This window comes from Petaurus breviceps, unplaced genomic scaffold, assembly GCF_028583685.1.
Source record: "Petaurus breviceps papuanus isolate PSGF00001 unplaced genomic scaffold, PetGlider_PUasm1.0 90919, whole genome shotgun sequence".
Classification (NCBI taxonomy): Eukaryota; Metazoa; Chordata; class Mammalia; order Diprotodontia; family Petauridae; genus Petaurus; species Petaurus breviceps.
In genome coordinates this window covers 37,139,600-37,159,598 of record NW_027187378.1, presented here as the reverse complement: position 1 = coordinate 37,159,598, position 19,999 = coordinate 37,139,600, and the positions used below count along the sequence as shown (strand labels likewise).

Here is a 19,999-nt window from a genome sequence, read left to right as displayed (position 1 = left end):
TCACGAAGTGTTGGAAACAACCGAAATGACTGAACAACAACAATTTGACATCATAGGTCCAGTTCCTATCCCTGTCAAATATACAAATTCTCGGGGTGATTACTCCTATTTATATATATATATATATATGTATATATGTCCATATACATATACATATACATATATATATATATATAGATATAGATCCTTTATTTTACAATGGATTGATTGTAGGAGTCCAAGTGTCTTTAACAAACAAGCTCATTGAGTTCATTTAAGACATAATTCAATTTGTAAAACTTTGATTTACCAATGACTTTTTTTAATAATTGAAAAAAGGATTTGTTGGGGCGGCCAGGTAGCACAGCGAGTAAGAGCCGGCTCCAGTGTCGGGCTGACCTGAGGATCAAATCTGGGCTCAGATACTCAGCACCACACCCAGAAATAACTGGCCATGTAACCTTGAGCAAGTTACTTAACCCTGATTGCTTTAAAAAAAAAAAAGATTTGTTTCGGCATACAAAATTAGATGAAAATAACTAATATAAAACTTTTTTTAAAAAAAAAATCAACACCACATGATTCTTGTTCTATCAAAATTTTGTGGAAAACTCAAATTGCTGTCACCAAGAACAGGGAATAGTTACATTCTTCCCAATTTTAACAACAGATCAGAGACTCTTCATTTTGGCAATGTTTTCAAGGCAATTAATGAATTTCCTATATGTGGATCTAAGCTCATCCCCAAAGTAGGTGCCTTTAATTTTTTCCATCTTTCCTTTGGAACATTACTTATATTTCCTTTGTGCTTGGCTATGATTAAGTTCATAGATGAAATAATGTCTTTATGTAAATAACAGTTCTATAAAAGGCATGCAAAGTTATTCTCCTCCCCAAATTCTGAGTTTTTGCCACAAAATTTAGTTATAGAAAAGTCAAAATGGTCCAAACTACATATGTAAGTATTGGGTTTAACTAATAAAAAGATACCAAGTTGACTGTATACTAGGAGTTCAACATTTTTCTGAGAGATTGCTTTGAAAATTTGCAAATGTTTTCATATAAACATTGACCCTCCCCTAGTCCCACAATGTTAAAAAAAAAAGAGCAAAACTTACACAAAACCCAACAACAACCACCAAATGTCCAAAATGATTCTACCAATGATTTTTTAAAGTAATACATTTGTTGCAGAAACTCAGTTCTATCTGTATGGTATAGAGATCTGTGGTTGAAAACTGCTACTTCCTACTTTTTCTACTCATTCATAGTCAAAGAATAACATTAACCATATTGAGGATTTTTAAATCCTGAAATTAAGAAGATTCATAGGGTCCCCAAACCTTCGAACTGCTGCCTAAATCTCCCTCCACAATAATTCTGGCCAATGTCCAGCCACCTAGCAGTCTGCCAGGAGTAGAGAAAGGCAAGGAGGGGCCTTACCCAAGCAGGGCTGTGTGGAGAGCCGCCTCGAGGGAGGAGAAGTTTCACAATCTCCAGGTTATTGTGATGGACAGCTACATGGAGAGGGGTAAGGCCATTCTGCAGAGAGAGAAAAAGCAAAAAAAATAAAAATAAAAAAAGCTGCCCCACCCAGGTTGAACACTAGCTCATTTTCTATTGGGTACTCCTACATTTGGCACCCAAGCTTCCCTAATTGGAGTCTAAACAGGAACAAGTCACCCTATGGGCTCCCTCTCCCTCCCTTCTCTTATTTGCTCCTGAACAGGTCAATCTGAAACAGAAACAAGGTAAAATTTAGTAGCCCTGAAGAGGAAATGAGTGCAATTTGCACTGGGGGTAAGGTGGTGGGGTGAGGGAATAGGGGAAGAAAAGCTCTCCTACTCTTGATTGCATAATAGAGATAGCAGTGATGGGGCTGAAGGGATTCGGGGCTGGTTTTCTGCACATGACGCTTAGGTCTCCTTCTGTCTGTTGTCAGAGCTATGTATTTCTCCCCACCAACTGTCTCTCCCAGTCACTGTCCAACTGGCAATGCCAAATGGGAACAGTGCACCAAAATTCAGAGCCCTGATTCACAGTGTCCCCCGATGGACTTGGCAACAGAACATTGGGTTTCTGATCCTAGCTTTGCCACTTACTGGCTGTGTGACCCTGGGCAAATCAATTCCCTTTTATGGGCCTTAGTTTTTTTAATGTATAATATTGGGGAGGGGAGGGAGGATAGACTAGATTAAGGTTTCTTCTAGCTCTTAATGACTCTAGCTATAGGGTGTCAAATTGGGGGGAGTGGAGGTGAAGGCAGGAGGGATGTTTTAAATTTAAGATATTCTTGAATGAGCCAAAGAAGGGAATTGGTTCTTTCCTCTAACCTGGAAAAAGAAGGGACCCTGTGAAGTTCCAACTCACTTTTCCAGCTGCGTTTGGATGGGCGTCCCTTTCCAGCAGTAGCTCGGCCACGTTTACCTTTCCATATTTAGCAGCAACATGGAGAGGGGTAAATCCTTTCTGAGGAGAAACAAAGAACATTAGAATCCTGCAGAGAATGAGCAACATTTTGGGGGAACACAGGGGATAGGAGGGAGGGAGGTCAGATGCTCTATGAAACTAGATATTCCAATGTCCATCAATTAGGCAATGGCCAACCAAGTTGTGAAATATGATTGTGATGGAATACTATTGTGTGAGAAGAAATGATGAAGGGGATGGTTTCAGAAAAGCCTGGAAAGACTTATATGAACTGATGTAGAGGGATATGAACAGAACCAGGAGAACATTGTTCAGAGTAACGATAGCTTAGGAATGCTCAACTGTGAAAGACTTATCTCCTCTGATCAAGACAATGATCCAAGACAAAGGACCTGGATGAAAAAATGCTATCCACCTCCACTCTGAATGCAGAGTGAAACATACTTTTTTTTTAAACTTTCTTTATGTTTCTTCCTATTTATTTATTTTTCAACATGACATATGGAAAGATGTTTTTCATGACTTCACATGTGTAAGTGATATCATATTGCTTGCCTTATCAATGGGTGAGGAGGAGCAGAAGGAAGGGAAAGAATTTGGAACTCAGAATTTTTTTAAAATGGGTGTTAAAAATAAATGAATAACAATAACAAAAATAAAAACTATACACCCCAAGCTCTTAGAGGTTGGAGAAAGAGCTAGTTACTAAAGAGGTAAGAGTGACTGCCTCAGAGATGGGACCAAAAGCAGCCAGGAGATCACCAGGCTTCCTGCAACTCTAATTAACTGTGGCATTGATTCATCAATTATCATATGCTGCTTGGTAAGGTTATTTAACTTTTCCTATGATATGCCTCCCCTCCAAAGAAATAGGCTCCTTCAGAATTGGACCATGTCTTGACCCTCTTTTATTTCCCTCAGAACCTACCATAATGCTGGGGACCTAGTACATAGCCAACAATTAACCTCTGATTTATGTATTGATTCATTCTAGCGTACCTTTCTAGAAAAGGAAGACACCCACCCAGCTGAAAAACTGGAGCATGTCTGGAGGACAGCATACTTGTCTTTTCAGTTAGAATGGAAGTTCCTTGAGGGCAGGGTCTGTTTTCACTTTTTCATTGAATCTCCAGTGCTTAGCAGAGAAATTGGCACAAAGTAAGTGTTTAATAAATGCGTGCTGATTTACTAAGTGAGCAAATGACTGAAGAGATGAAGGTCCTCAATACCAGAAAAACTGGTTGAAGAAACTGTGTTGGAGTGTGTGTATGTGTGTTTAGCCTGAATGGATGACTTATGAGAAGCATGATAACTGTCTCTAAACATTTGGAGGGTTATTACATGCAAGAGGGATTAGGCTTGTTTTGCTTGTTTCTAGAGGACAGATCTAGGGCCAATGAATAAAAGGCACAGGTAGGCAGATTGGGGGCTTGGCATAAGGAAACACTTCCCAATAATTAGGAATGAACAGGTCATCTCCCAAGCTGAGTTTCCCATCATTGGAGGTGTTTAAGTAGAGGCTGGATGATGGCTTGTCAAGGATATGTAGATAAGATTTACCCTTCACATAAGGGTTGGATTAGATGCCTTATGGAGTCCCTCCCTAACTCTCAGCTTCTATGATGCTATGAGCTCTCATGACAGAGTCAAGCCTATGGATGCCAATTTTCCCCAGCTCTTCTTAGGATTACCAAGACAGCAGAGATGACTAGACAGGGAACCCCCTCCCACACAGTCAGCCTAGCCACCCACTTGCCTATTTGTTTCTCAGAGGCACAGAGAAAGAGATAAAAACCTTGGTCATGCAAGCCTGGGAAGCTTCCTTTTCTAGTAGGGCCAAGGCTGTTTCCACATGGCCCTCTCGTGCTGTGATGTGCAGAGGGGTGTGTCCAGCAGTCGTGGCGAGGTTGGGGTTGGCATTGTTTTCCAGGAGAAGCTTCACCATATTTGTATGACCGATGCGAGCTGCACAGTGAAGTGGGGTCTGGTCATCCTGAATGGGGAGGAAAGAAACAGGTGAAGAGACAAGTGCCTTATGTGACAGGCAGCCTCCCTTGGGGGCATGAAGGAAGAGCAAAGAGAACCATTCTGTGTAATTCCATGTTTCCTTTGGAACATATGTTATGGATATCTATCTTTCTTTCTTCCCCCCCTTCTTTCGTTTTTTTTTCCTTTCTCTTCTTTCTTTTCTTTTTTCCTTCCTTTATTTCTTTCTTTCTTCCTTTCAATCTATCATCTATTTATCTTTCCATCATCTTTCCATTATCTTTCTGTCATTATAATCTTTCTATTTATCTATTAATCATCTTTCTATGTATCTACCTATGTATCTCTGTATGTATGTATCTATCTATATATCTATCAATCTATGTATCTATCTACCTAACATTTATCATGAGAGTGTTATAAAGAAAGGACCAAAAACTCTGACAAATGATCCATTATTCACTCCTTGGATTTCCTTAATGTCAGGAACCAGGGCTTATTTAGAACTGCTGAAGAGGAAGGAGGGGCATTTTCATTGGACTCTCCTGTTTACACCCTAGGGTTGCTGGGCTTTGTTCAGCTCCAGAGAGCTCTGAGTTACTGAGCCAGGATTCACTGTTCACACAGCACACATCCAAGATCACGGGTCACAATGTGCATAGTGCCAGCCTTCTGTCCCCAACAGGCAGGAGGGAAAGGAAACACTGACCCCAACTCTCAGTCAATTGTACAAGTCCTTTGGTTATTCTGTGACTTGCTCACATCTCTAGCATTTACTTCAAAGCAAGAGCAAGTCATTTGGAGTGAAATAATGTACACTCTTGTTACACTGGGAATATGGTCTCTGAAAGATGCTGTTCTGTGTATTCCCAGGAGTCACCCCTTCCCCTTTTTGACCCCTTAGAATTTATAATCTTTGTGGTGTGGGAGACAGAGATCTGTCCTCAAAGCCAGGAAGACCTGGATACGAGTTCTGCCTATTATTTTTACTTACTCTGTGACAATGGGCAAATGACTTCACTTCTCAGGGGCCTAGGCCAATGGTGTCAAGCTCAAATAGAAATGGTCGCATGCTTAGAAAACCACACCTTAACATTATTTATGTTTCATTGTATTTTTACTTATTTTAAATATTTCCCAATTACATTTGAATCTAGTTGAGAATTTTGCTGCATGCTGGCATGGGTCATGAGTTTGATAACTCTGCTCTATGCATCTCTCTAATCATTTAAGTTGAAGAAAGAGTACCCACCTCCACTGGTAGAGGAGGTTTCCTCATCTGGGAGTTCCTCTAACAATGAAATCACAAGTCCAAACCCTATCTCTTGATTAAAGGCTACCAATAAAACATGAGTTGGATGGAGGCAGAGTTGTCTGGATTAAGTAACTCTCTCTCTCTGCCTCAGTTTCCTCTTCTATAAAATGAGAGGATTGGGCTAGATGGTCTCCAAGATCTCTTTCAGTTCTAAATATTAGGAGCCTATTCTCCTGAGAATTGCTCACAAAGCTGATCCTTTGCCCAACCTGAATAAGAGTGATGGATACGTTTTTTGCTTCAGATGTGATCTCAAGAAGAAATGCATTTCAGTAAAATGGAACTTTTGATCTTCCCTCTCCTCCCACCCCCTCCCTTTTTTTCCTCTTGAACTCACCTTGGCCTTGGCATTAACTTTGGCTTTGTTCTGGAGTAAATATTTGGCTACTTCTGTGTGCCCAGCTCTGGCTGCCATATGTAGTGGTGTCTCCACTTTCTATAAAACAAAGAAAATTTCTCAAATCTTCATGGATGGTTCATTCCCACAATGATACATAGCAAGGTCTCAAGCTCTTCCTTATTGTGTCTCAGGGACTTTATTCTTTTTATTTCTTTTTCTTAAAGCAATTGGGGTTAAGTAACTTGCTCAAGGTTACATGGCCAGTTATTTTGTGTGGGTGTTAAGTGTCTGAGGCTGGAACCGATCCCAGGTCTCCAGACTCTGGGGCCGGCGCTCTTACTCACTGCGCCACCTGGCCGCCCCTCAGGGACTTTATTCTTAAGAGGTGGAGTTCTTCCAGCAGATACCTCTTCTTAATTTTAGGAAGCCTTGTAAGGAAATTGTTGTGCTCCCTTCCCTAGGATAGTAGGGAGAAGGCTGGGGACAAGTGGGTCATGAGAAGACCAAAGAAGGTTAAGAAGCCTATGGAAATGAGACCAATGTAGGCTAAGCACTGTTATAGGGAGATCAACAGAGCAACCAATTAGATGGTGTAATGGAAATGCACAATATGACTCGGCAGGAAAATGTGACCTGAGTTTAGAAGTAATGGGTCCTAAGCCAAGGTGGTCCACACAGAACAGGACATAAGAGCAACAGAAATGGGGGAGCGTGGGGTCTTAATTTATGATGAGATGCTTTGCATAAGGAATTAGCTAAGGCAATGTGAGTTCATGATGACATCTAGCCACATTAATTCCCTTTTGCTAGCTCCCTGACTCAGTTTCCCCTCCACTTAGCTGAAGAAAATTAAATTTTGGACTCAGACCACATGTGCGTGTGTGTATACATACACACATATGCATATATATTCTAGATATAATAAAATATATGTAAGTGAATTTCTTTTTGCCTTTCTTTTAAATAATTTATTAAATGTTATTTTTATTTTTAATTAAACATGAAGAAACAGGAACATTTCATTACATTTTAAAAAGACACAAAAAAGAGAATAGTGTATGAAACCATGAATCTCTATTATGTGCAGCTTGCTTTAAATGTACTTTAAAAGTGTACTCAGGTAACCTACATAGGATATTCCCAAGCTGTTCTCTAGAACAAAAGACTGATGCTGCCCTCCCCATAATTATTATATTTCTGCTCACCTTAGACATTCAGAGGTCCTTTCTGCATATCTAATTTGAAGGGAAGTCAGTATAAAAAGGGTATTGTGCCCCAGTCTGAAGTTACTACTGCTCTGGGAATCATACCCATATCCCAAGAGACATGATCTCACAAAGCTAATTAAAGCCTTTCCCTTGTCTCTGAATACTAAGATGACAGGTCCTAGACCTTACCACATTGGAGACATTAGGTGATGCTCCCCGCTGAAGAAGATTCTTCACAATGGGAAGGTGCCCCATGAAAGATGCTACATGGAGTGGGGTCAGGCCAGACTGCAACAAAAAAAGGAATGCAAGAACAAGTTCACTGTTTAATTGGGCAAATGCCAAATGGAGAAAGTGCTTACCTTATATAACCTCTGCTGGAGGGGTATGGGGTATTTTTGAGGGTATGGGGGGGATGGTCTTTGTTGCTTGGGTATATATGTGTTTAATTTGCATTTTGCACCCTGGTGCCTTATGGGAGTGAGCAGCTGATGAAGTGGGGCAGTCTGGTAGCTCCTAAAAAGCAGGAATGTAACAGTAATGATGATGATGATGATGATGATGATGATGATGATGATGATGACAGCTAACATCGACACAGTGCTTACTACGTACCACACACAGTGTTTAACACTTTACAGTTATCTCATCTGTTCCTCACAAGAACCCTGGGAGGCAAGTGTTATCATTATTACAATTTTAAGATGAAGAAGTGACTTGCCCAGGTTGTCCTTTGGGAAAAGGATGCTTCTTCCAAGCAGGACTGGAAGGACAGCCAGCCTGAGGTGAAACATTGGGCATCTTGAATCTACCTGAGCGTGTGACCTTTGGTCAGTGGCAGGACAAGATCAGTTTCCAGAGGTAGGTCCTTGGAGGGGCAACACTACAGCCTACTCCCTGTGACTCTCTGTGCCCTGCATGTGGTAATACACCAGGGGTGAGGATTAGAGCTACGTGGGAAACACCCACAATTTGACAGAAAGACCAACAAAACACTCAAGCTACTTTCTGGCAATGGCCTAAGTGTCTGGAAAGAGAGCTGTAGACATTTTGTGGAAGGTCTGGAAAAGGCCCTGAGCTGAGACATGTTTCATCCCATCAGCAGAGAAGCACCTGTTAGAATGACCCACCTCAGATAAGTTCAAATCAGCTTAGGACTGGGGAGCTGCACAAACCCACTCATTAATGGGAAGCAAGTCCCCGAGAGACAAGAAATCTCTAGTGGGCTTGTCCACCTAAGAAGATATACAGCCCCAAAGCTTCGGGGTTGGGGGCTCAAGGAAAGAATCTCACAAGCAGCCAAAAAGTAACCTGTGTCCTCCCTGGGCTCCGAACATGGAAAAGCAAGTTACCTACCTCAGTGACTGCATCTATAGAAGCTCCCGTCTTTAGCAGCAATTCCATCACGCGGATGTGATTCTTCTTACAGGCGATGTGTAAGGGCGTGAAGCCGTTCTACAACACAGTCAGACAGGAGATGCCCACACACCAGTTCAAGAACACAGAATGTCACCTTGTGTCTAGACTGCAGCCTTCGCAGTCATTAAAAGTCATAAGGTTTCCACACATGAAATGCAAATAGATGTAAATCATGTGGCATACAGGCGGGCCTCCCTTTACGCACTAAAATGTTCCTCAACAAGTAATAATCACAATCATAGCCTATAGTTACAAAGTATTTTTATAAATCTATTTTTTATATACTAGGGGAGGTTGGGATTTGGGGGGGTTTGGGATTGAGATTGGGTCTTCCTGTTTCACTCACGCTGAAAGTAGGGTGGGTCAGTCATGGAGCCAACCCCTACACTGATTGAAACAGAAGTTTTAATCTGTTCCAGTTTCCTGATTTGAGCCAGCTTACACCTTCTTATTCAGTTGGGTGGCTCTTTGTTCCCAGGGGTTCAGTGTGGACTTAGTGTGGAAATCTGGTCAGCTTTAGTCCTTTTGCAGCTCAGAACTCCTGAGCTCAAATGATCCACCAAGCTTGTTTTTCCCAGCAGTAAGGATTATAGGCAGGGGTATGCTGGAACCAGATCAAACCTTCTCATGAGAGTTAATTGTTAAATTTTCAGTGTAAAGATTCACACCTCAGAAATTGACCAGTGCTATAAATCAGGACTTGATTGATTGTCTAGACTTAATAAAGTGATGAAGAAAATGTCAATAAGGTAAATTAAACTTGGAAGTGTGTCATACATACATCCCACCCCGAGAGCTGGTTGTTAAAAATGTATCAGCATATCACCAATTACAGGCAGTAAGGTGCATCTGTAGTATGAGCTAACAACTTGTGTGCAGATAGGGAATATCCAAACACCTTTTTCTTTTCTTCCTTCTTGCCAGAGTGGCAATGCTTGGTCCTTGGATGCACAGTAAGAGTGGTATGAACACTCAAATTGGTGCTGAGCTATGGAGGGTTCCTTGACATCACACTGGAGAGTCCAAGAACAATTTCAGGAAGTCCTTAGAGAGGGTGGAGGAAGACACCTACAACCTCTGGAGGGTTATTGCTTTAGATCTGAACTTATTTCTAAGAGCTGTGAGTCCCTTTAAAAAGGCAAACATTTGACAGAAAGATCCTGGAAACGTTTCTGATGACAGTTCAGACTGGGAGTAGGATCTTCCCTTGTGAATTGCCAACTGACATGAAGTATCCTGGGCCAATCTCATTGAAAACTTCACCTTGTATAAGGGTATTTTACCCTCTGGTATTGACTCAGGATAGGACAAACTGGGTGAGGAGGCATGACACTTCACAATTGTCAGAGTCCTGTTGAATGTCCCATAACTCACACTAAGACCCTAAATGCTACAGATGTTTTTAGGACAAAAAGTCCTCCCTTAGCCCTCACCCTTTCCATCGTCCTTCCACTCACCAGGGCTCTGGAGTTGGGTTTGGCCCCTTTATCCAAAAGCACCTTGGCCACTCTATGGTGGCCACAGTGGGCTGCTACGTGGAGAGGCGTCAGGTGGTCCAGAGTGATGTCGTCTATTTCTGCATTGTACTGTAGCAGGAGCCGCACACAATCTAGATGGTCGCCCTGAGCTGCCATGTGGATAGGGGACAAGCCATTCTGGGTAAAGAGAGGGAAAAAACATGCAACTTCAGAACTGCCTTTCTAACTTTGTCTCCAAACATAACAAAATGGGACCTCGACTCTAGCCAAGCTAGCTATCTCCTGTCTCCCGAATACCCCTGTTACATGGCCTGGTGGGAAGAATGCTGGGTTTGGAGTAAAGAGGCTTTGCCATGTATTATTACCAGTGGGATAGAGGACAAATGACTGAGCCTCCTTATGCCTCAGTTTACTTGTCTGTAAATTGTTGCTGTTCATCCTTTGTTTTTGAAGGGGACCGATAACATCATGAGAGTGACATCTTGACTTGTGTGTGAATTGGATTTAAGTGAGCTGGGTGAAGTCAGCAGCCTCACCCTCTCCTCCAGAGTCACCTTGGGCCAGCGGCAAGACAAAAGTCAGGATGACTGGTCACGGCCCAGGATGCAGTGGTTGACCTCGGCTTTTCTAAATTGAGGTCTTTCCCAAATTGAGAATGTTGAACTAGGTGATCTCTAAAGTTTATCGCTGTCAGCACCAGATCTGGAGTCAGGAGGACTCATCTTCCTGAGTTCAAACCTGGCCTCAAACACTTACTAGCTTTGTGACCCTAGACAAGTCACTTAACCCTGTTTGCCTCAGTTTCCTCATCTGTAAAATGAGTTGGAGAAAGAAATGGCAAACCAACCCCAAATGGGGCCACAGAGAGTTAGACACAACTGAAACATCTAAACAACAACAAAACTTCATGGGTAGAGGGAATTTCTTCCTCTGGGAGTTCCCTCTACCAGTGAGATTACAAATCTAAGTCCCTATATTGATACCTATTTGTCTATTCCAATCCTTTAGTATTTAATCACTTACTGCCAGATTCTTTTAGAAAAACTTTTCATGAGTGTGTATGTGGGTGGATATGTGTGGGTATGTGTGTATGCGTGTCTTACTTTACAACTATGAATTTCCTGGGGGCTGGCACTATTGATCACAGTGTTCAGCACACTTATTGAGGCAGGTAGAGTGGTGCAGTGGCTACAGAAATAGGCCTGGAGTCAGGAAGATCTGAGTTCAAATCCAGCCTCAGACACTTGCTAGCTGTGTGACTCTGGGTAAGTCACTTAACTATTTGTCTCAGTCTTTTTATCTGTAAAATGGAGATCTTAATAGCATCTCCCTCTCAGGGTTGTGAGGTTCAAATAATATAGTATTCATAAAGACCTTTGCAAACCTTAACATACTATGTATGTGTTAGCTATGATTATTAATAGTAATATAATGCTCAACAAATGTTTGTCAATGGAATGACAGAATATGAGAGCTTCACACAACCAGAGAGAGGATCTATCCCAACCCCTTCTTGTTTGGATGAAGAAATTTAGACCGAAGAGGTAGAGGTAGAGCGACCTAGCCAAAGTCATATGGATGGTATGATGGCAAAGCCAAGACTCATAACCAGGTCTTCTGTCTCAATCTAGCACTCCTTATACTACTACCACTACTGCCAACTACTTAACTACTGCTACCACGACTACTACCACCATCACCACCACCACCACTACTATTGCTACTACTACTACTACCACCACTACTACTACTACCATGACTATTACCACCATCACCACCACCACCACTACCACTGCTACTACTACTACCATCACCACCATTTATATAGTACCTTTATATAGTGTGCCAGGCACTGTGTTAAACATTTTACAATTATTCTCTAATTTCATCCTCACAACAGCCCTGAGAGGTAGATGTTATTATTAATCTGATGGCTTGCCACCAGGTCACACAGCTAAGTGTCTGAGGCTGGATTTGAACTCATGTCTTCCTGACTTTAGGTCTGGCTCTCTATCCATTGCATGATCTAGCTGCCATTTGGCATTTGGGATGAAATCCCTTTGCCTCTCTAAACACACACACACACACACACACACATCTTTTCTTATATTCTTACATTTTGTTTGTCAGCAATTCATTTTGGTCAGTAAATATTCATCTTATGTTCATTGATTCAAAATGGCAGCATTTTGTTTTAATGTTGGGTTAATTTGATGGTAAATGACATTAAAGATAGACAATGTACATTATAGTATAGTGGTAGAAGATTAAATTCTGGGCCCAGAGAGAAAATTTTCTAAAAGACCACTCATACACATGAATATCAATATTAATAATAACAGTGGTAGTAATGACATTACCTTCCATTGGCATAGTGCTTTATACTCTCCAAAATGCTTTAAAACATTTTTTAAATTAATATCTCTTGTTTTTACATTACCTTCATTTTCACATACATCCCTTCCTCTCCCTTATTTAGAGAGCCATCCCTTGTAGCAAAGAATAAAAAGAAATACAAAGCATTTTCTCACACATGGTGCAAAGAAAAGAGTGTTGGATTCGGAATTGGAAGGTGTGGGTTAGAATCCTGGCTTGGCCACTTATAGCCCATGGGACCTTGAGCAGGTCACTTCCTATGTCTTATCCTCATTTTCCTTAGTTATCATGAGCAGTCAGGCCAGATGGCCTCTAGTTCTGTGATCCTATGACCCAATTCTAACCCTTTGATTCAAGGGAAGAAGAAAGTATGGGTGCCACTCATTTGATCTTTACAACAATCCTGAGCAATGCTCTTACTAGGCTCATTTTCTAGATGAGGCCCAGAGAAGGTTGTGACTTGTTCAAAGTCACAGGGCAAATCAGTGATGGAACCAGGACTGAATAAATATATTTAGCAGAGAGGGCCACACTCTCTCTGCCCCTTTCACAGGAGGAATCCTCCACTAATATAAGATCTGTTTGGGTCTAATGAATGATGTGGAACAATATGTGCATGTCAACCTAAGTTTAGCAAAGGTGTTGATGGATGCGAACTGCCTTTCTTAAAGGAGAAGGTTCATAGACAGCAGCAGAGATGGTTTGGGGAGGTAAAAAGAGCTCCAGGCTCTCTCTCTCTCTCTTTTTTTAAAGCAATCGGGGTTAAGTAACTTGCTCAAGGTTACACGGCCAGTAATTTTTTTTGTGTGGGTGCCAAGTATCTGAGGCCAGAACCAATCCCAGCTCTCCCAACTCTGGGGCCGGTGTTCTTACTCACTGTGCCACCTGGCCGCCCCTAAGCTCTCTCTTTAGGTCACAACTTTACCCCTTGTTATCTGTGGGAGCCAGCATGGTGTAGGGTGGTAGCATCAAATAGATACAGAGTCCACTAAACCATAAATAAGGATGCCTACAGGCTGCATACTGACTTAGAAAACCAAATATTAACATTTTCTGTGTCTTACTGTATTTTTATTTATTTTGTTATTACCCCATTACATTTTCAATCTGGGTTCAGGCTGCATTCATGAGTGCTGTGAACTGCATGTAGTACCTGTGTACATGTTGTTTCTGGTGCAGGGTATATGGCACCAGACTTGGAGTTAGGATGACCTGAATTCAAATCCTGACTCAGATACTTCTTGTATGACCCTGGACAAGTCACTTAAGTGCTCTGTGCCTCAGTTTCCTCATCTGTAAAATGGGAAGTGGGAACTCAATGCACTCTAAGTTTCCTTTAATTTCTAAACCTATGATCCCAGGAATACTTATAATGTCCATTTTATAGTATTACTGTAAGAAACCTGCTTTGTAAATTTAAACAAGGCATATAAAGATGAGTTATGCATAGTCTTTTGCCTTTTTTTGTATTCCCAGCACTTAGCACAGTGCCTGGAACATCTGACCATTGTTCAGTCATTTTCAGTTATGTCTAGCTCTTCTCAAAGCAGAGATACTGGAGTGGTTTGCTGTTTCCTTCTTCAGCCTATTTTAGAGATGAGGAGACTGAGGCAAACAGAGTTAAGTGACTTGGCCAGGGTCATACAGCTAGAAAGTGATTGAGGTTAGAAGATGCTAAATAAATGTTTATTGAATTGAATTCATAGTAATAAGCAAATCTAGACACAACCTTCATATTTTGACCTTGGAAAAAGGCCTTCAAATACTAATAAGGCACACACCTTGGTTTTGGCCTGGATGGGTGCCCCGTGGTCCAGCAGGAGCTCTGAGATTCGCACATGCCCATTTCTAGCTGCACAGTGGAGAGGAGTCAATTCATCCTTAAAAACAAAACAAAACAAAACAAACAAAAAGCCTTCAGTTATCAGAAGTCACTCAAAGAAAACAACAATGACTATCCTCCTAGCCACCCTTTATTAACATGGAGTGCTGTCGTATCCATAAGGACGATCTTTTTGTCTTCCTCTGCTCTGAGGCCGCACACTGTTCCGCTAGCCTTTTTGGTGCATTGTTAATTAGGTCACTGAGAGAGCCCACTGCTCATCCAGAGAATCTGCCTCCAGTGCAAAAATCCCTCCCCTTGTATTTCTACAGCAGAGCTCCCTGGCGGGCGCAGCAAGTACAAAACCTACCTTGGTCCTCGTTTCTATCTCAGCCCCGCGATCCAGCAGGAGTCGTACCATGATCACATTCCCTCTGCGAGAAGCAATGTGCAGGGGAGTGATGCCATTCTGGAAAAGAAGAAGCAGAGAGAAGTCAGAGTGATATCTTAGACATGGGTGATGGGCTGCCCTGGGGATGGCAGCTCCCATTCAATTGCATCTCGTGCACAAGTTTTCCTTCCTTTCAGTATTTCAAAAACACTAAAAAGCTGGGAATCAGCAAGGCTGACTATGGTAATGCAGGTTAAATTTAGCTGTAGCCAACACTGATTGAGATGAGCTCTGAGTTTCCTCCCCTTTCAACCAGATGAATTTTCCTAAGAAGTAGAACTCTTTATTTTTTTTAACCAAATTCTGTCTCATAGCTGTGGTGTGGTAGTAGAACCCAACAAATCTTGATTGTGTAGATCTGGTGACAGCGCTCTTCTGACAAACCTTCAATGACTCCTTATGGCCTAAAGTTCAGACTTCTTTGTGTGGCTTCCAAGGCACTCCACAATCTGTGGTCACTCACCCTTTATAGTTTTACTCACCTCACCCTCTCCATGTCATTGGCCCTCTTCAAGAATGAAGGATGAACAACAATAACAAAAACTATCCCCTACTCTCCCACACCATCCTCTATGCTTCTGCCAAACTCCACTGCTCCCTGCATCCTATCCACTCCCTGTCCTTTCCCACCTCCGAGCTTTTGCTCATACCCTAGCCAAAGTTACTTCCCTGATATCTAGGAATGTTGGAAGCCCAACTCTAATGCCAACACCTTCATTAAAATCCTTTCTTCTTCCTACCTTCCTGCTTCATACTTCTCTAATGTACTTAAACATTGTTCTGTATTATGGTTGTCTCTGCGCATGCCATAACCCTTACTAGATGAGAAGCTCCAGCAGGGTAGGGATCATATTTTATCTAAACTTTGCATTGCCCCAGGGTCTAAACTTGTGCTATGCACACTACATACACACTGAGTGTTTGCTGAGTTGGAATGAAAAACTTGATAAGAAAAAAACTCAGTTGCGTATCCCATTAAGTCAAAGGATGAATGTAACTGATTATCATCAAACAAAGCTACTATCACCAAAGGGCCAATGCTTAGAGAATTTGCCAGGAAGGATGAAAAGAACTTTAGCAAGGACCAGAGATGTACTTGATTGTTAATAGCTTCCTAGTTAGTATTCCTCTGGCCTTGAGGCCACATGTGACCCTCTAGGTCCTCAAGTGTAACTCAATCCAAACTTCACAGACCAAATCCCCTTAATAAAAGAATTTGTTCTATGAAGTTTGGATTCCGTTAGAGAGCTGCACTTGAAGACCTAGAGGGCCACATATAGCCTCTAGATCACAGACTCCCCAGCCCTAGAATCTCTCTTCTCCAATTCTTCCTCCACACAACTGCTAAATTAATATTTCTAGACAAATGGGTCTGATGTCACCACTCCTCTGCTCAGGAACCTTTAATAGCTCCACATTGCCTCTCAGATAAAATATAAACTTATCAGCCCAGCACTTTAAGCTCACCACAACAAGGCTTCCGCCTACTTTCCAGACTATTTCATACTATCTCTTTTTATACACAATATGTTCCAACCAAACTGACATACTAGCTGTCACTGAAATTTGGCATTCTATTTCCACACCTTTGTACACTCTCCTTGCCTGGAATACACTCTCTCCTCACCTCCAGTTCTTAGAATCCCCAGCTTTTCTCAAGCTTCAGCTCAGCTGCCAACTGCTATAGAAAGCCTTTCTTCCCCATCCCACCCTGAGCTGTTTGTGCTTTCTTCCTCCTCGAATTATCTTATATTTAAACTATGTACATGTTGCATCCCTCTCTCCCAGTAGAATGTAATCTCCATGAAGGCAAGGTCTGTTTTATTTATATCTTTATATACCTAGAACCTAGTACAGTGCCTCATGTAAAATAGACCCTTAAAAATATGTATTTGTTGGATGGTGAAATTGAAATATTTTCCAAGTATTTCCGTAGCTGTCAGAGTAAGAAAGAACACCCAGACTCTCCTTAACAGGTCACTACATCACCCAGACCCCCGTGCACTGATTGCAAGAGAAGGCTGGTTAAGTTGTTACCTGTGGAGTAAAGTTAACACTGGCGCCCCGGTTTAGTAGTAACTGGGCCACATTGAGGTTCTCGTAGTGGGCTGCTATGTGGAGGGGGGTGAATCCTGTCTGTTGAACAAAGAAAAGAAAAACTGATCAGTAGAGTCTGATTGACTGCCTCAGTACCTGGTGACATTGGTTGTGATCCAAAGAGTTACCAACACATTGGGGCCAGACAAAAAATATTTCCTTTTGGGGGCCAAATGTTCACTGGTAGATCCCTGTGTGATGAGTTACAGGGACACAGCAAATGACCTTTTGTCATTTATCTAGTTCATATGGGAATACTCCCAGGGGGTGAGTATAGTATACAGAATCGTCCTCAGCTATATCAATCAAGATCCAAGACCTAAATGGGATTTTCTCAAACTAATTCATGGACTTGATGGTCAATCAGCTCAACTAATTAGTGAATGATGCTAACCACATTGAAAGGCAGTGGATAGAGAGCTGGGCCGGAAGTCAGGAAGGCCTGAGTTCAAATCTGACCTCAGACACTAGGGGTGTGACCATGGGCAAGTCACTTAACCTTTGTTCACCTCAGTTTCCCTAACTGTAAAATGGGGATAACAATAGCGCCTATCTCTCAGGGCTGTTTCGAGGACCGAATGAAATAATATTTGTCAAGAGCTTAGCACAGGGCCTGACACACAGTAAACACTCAACAAACACTTGCTGCCCAACAAGGCCAAGAAAGGTGGGTTGCTTCTTCTCCTTCCATTTGTTGACCTAGGGATTTGCCTAACTCTACATTACCATGTTGCAAATGCATGCATGTGGTTACAAGAGGGAGCAGGAGGGAGAGAACATGAATAGCACATCCATCCCTGGTCCTACAAAAATAACTCAGTGAACATACCCTAATGACAATAACTCACAGCACAGAGACTTGTGCCCGACAGGGGCCTAATCCCTACTGAATGAATGAATGGAGTTAGTGGTGTCCCCTTCATCTACAAGGATGAGAACATCCAAAGAAGGCGCAATGTGGTGCAAAGGAAGGACTTGGGAATCAGAAGGCCTGGCCTGGGGTTCCAGCCCTCATACTTCCTTATGTTTGACCCTGGGTGAGTGCTCTCTCTGTGCCTCAGTCCTCTCATCTATAAAATTGGCATAATAACTGAACCACTGTGAGGAAAGTGCTTTCTAAATTGCCTAGTGCGAGATGAATACATGCCATTATGGTCCAGGGGTGGCCCCGGCCCATTGCTCATCATTACTCATCATTTCTCTTTGCAGCCTCTGCTAGAAGGCAAGCTAGGTAAAAGAGAAAGGATGAAAAACTCAGTGCTCTATCGGTCATGTGGCCAAAATGACCTGGCTGGACACATTCATGAATGATATGAGGTGACAGGAAATACACCCTGCTTGCCAGTGGCATTTCTACCACAAGGCTAATTGTGATATCTAGTTTGGGGGTTGTCCATTTTGGTGGTGAATTTGCATAATATTAATTTTCATCTTTGGTCTGGGTTAATCCATGTCCAACATCTCCTAAGTTACTTGCAAGAAGAAGCCTCTGTTCTGTGACTCTAGATAGTGCCTGTGTTCCACGGTGGTCCATATGTCTGAATTCATCTGCTGTGTCATTTCCCTACCTTGGACAGCACATCTGCATTTGGGTCATTTTGGAGCAGGACAGCGGCGGTTCTCGTGTCGTCGTTCCGGGCTGCTATGTGAAGGGCTGGCAGACGCACCTTTCCCTTTGTCCCATAGTTGATCAGGTGAGCCACCACATTCTCATGGCCCTGCTGCAGCGCCACGGCCAATGGCGTGAAGCCATCCTGGCCAGAAAAGAGCAGGAGAAGGTAAGTGGAACAGGGTGATAGACTACAGGGGTGGCTTTGAGCAATTCACATAACTTTTCAGATACCCAGTTTCCTCATCTGTAAAATGAGTATGTTAGCCTTAAAGCTCTGAAACTTTGTCAGTAATAATAATAATAATAATAATAATAATAATAATAATAATGATAGAAACAACAATTGATTTTTAGAGCTAGAAGGGCTCCTGGAGACAATCTAGGGTAACTACTCTTTAAAGAGGAGGAAAAAGACTTGGAGACATTGTAGCTAAGTTAGGATCAGTCTGGTATTAAGCAGTAGATCTGGCAGTCATAGAATCATAGAAGCTCAGGGTTGTAAGGGACCTCAAAAGGTCCTATCTGATCCAACCCAGAAAGAAGGCAGTGTGGTACACTGGAAGGAGCATGGACTCTAGTGTCAAAGGACTGGAATTAAAATGCCACCTTTGAGATTTATTCCCTGTGCAGCCTTGAACAAATCATTTAAGGACCCTGGGTCTTGTCCTCATCCAGGTTTCTTCCAACTCCGAGTCTATGATGCTATGAATAAGCATCCCCTCTACAATCTACCCAGCAAAGTGGTCAATCCAGCCTTTCGATTGAAGACCATCCAGGAAAGAGAACCGATTGATCACCCCCTGAGGAGGGCCATCTTATTTATGGATGACATTATTAGGAAGATTTTTTTTTCTTACATCAATCTAAAATTTACCCTGCTTTTTTGCCACCCAGATCTCCTGGCACTTAGTCCAATGTTCTCTCCATAAGAAGATAGAACCTTTCACCAGGTTGGCCCCTCTCCTTGAAACGTGGAGTAACTAAAAGTTGATGTATTATCAGAAATTTACAGACATGGGCACTTAGGCTCGAAGAGGGCCTATGTGCAGACTGACTACCAGGACAGCACTTCTGTTTACTTGATAACACAACACTAGAGGCTTTCTGCAGAACTCTTTTGAGTTCTAGCTGGTTGTATCCATAATTAGGACTCTCTGAATTAAGATGGGAAATAGAGTTACCACGGAGTTCTATATCACTGCATTGAAAAATCTAGAGCTGGAAGGTGCCTTAGAGACCATACGGTTGAAATCTCTTATTTTGCAGATGATGAAATAGACTCTGAGAAGTTCATTGAGTTGTCCAAGGTGATAGAATTATTCTGAAAAAAGGGGTGGACCAGATGCTCTGGAGGTCCCTTGCACCTCTTATGTTTATCATTGTTATCTTCCACAAGCATTTGGTTCTCTGATATTTCTAGTAATGAGGGTCCTTGCAGTGCTCTCTCTCGCTCTCTCTCGCTCTCTCTCTCTCTCTCTCTCTCTCT

At 42.1% G+C, this 19,999-nt stretch overlaps 1 protein-coding gene across 1 annotated transcript in view; it reads right to left on the bottom strand.

Moving 5' to 3' along the window:
- ANK1 (ankyrin 1) overlaps nucleotides 1–19,999 on the bottom strand; it is a 203,070-nt gene that overhangs the window by 84,744 nt on the left and 98,327 nt on the right. The window contains exons 6-16 of the mRNA XM_069075835.1: nucleotides 18,470–18,655; nucleotides 16,842–16,940; nucleotides 14,724–14,822; nucleotides 14,313–14,411; nucleotides 10,135–10,332; nucleotides 8,615–8,713; nucleotides 7,448–7,546; nucleotides 6,048–6,146; nucleotides 4,205–4,402; nucleotides 2,350–2,448; nucleotides 1,423–1,521 (exon numbers count right to left, since the gene is read on the bottom strand). Coding sequence (XP_068931936.1) covers nucleotides 1,423–1,521; nucleotides 2,350–2,448; nucleotides 4,205–4,402; nucleotides 6,048–6,146; nucleotides 7,448–7,546; nucleotides 8,615–8,713; nucleotides 10,135–10,332; nucleotides 14,313–14,411; nucleotides 14,724–14,822; nucleotides 16,842–16,940; nucleotides 18,470–18,655 — 1,374 coding nt within the window. The remainder of the gene's footprint in view (nucleotides 1–1,422; nucleotides 1,522–2,349; nucleotides 2,449–4,204; nucleotides 4,403–6,047; nucleotides 6,147–7,447; nucleotides 7,547–8,614; nucleotides 8,714–10,134; nucleotides 10,333–14,312; nucleotides 14,412–14,723; nucleotides 14,823–16,841; nucleotides 16,941–18,469; nucleotides 18,656–19,999) is intronic.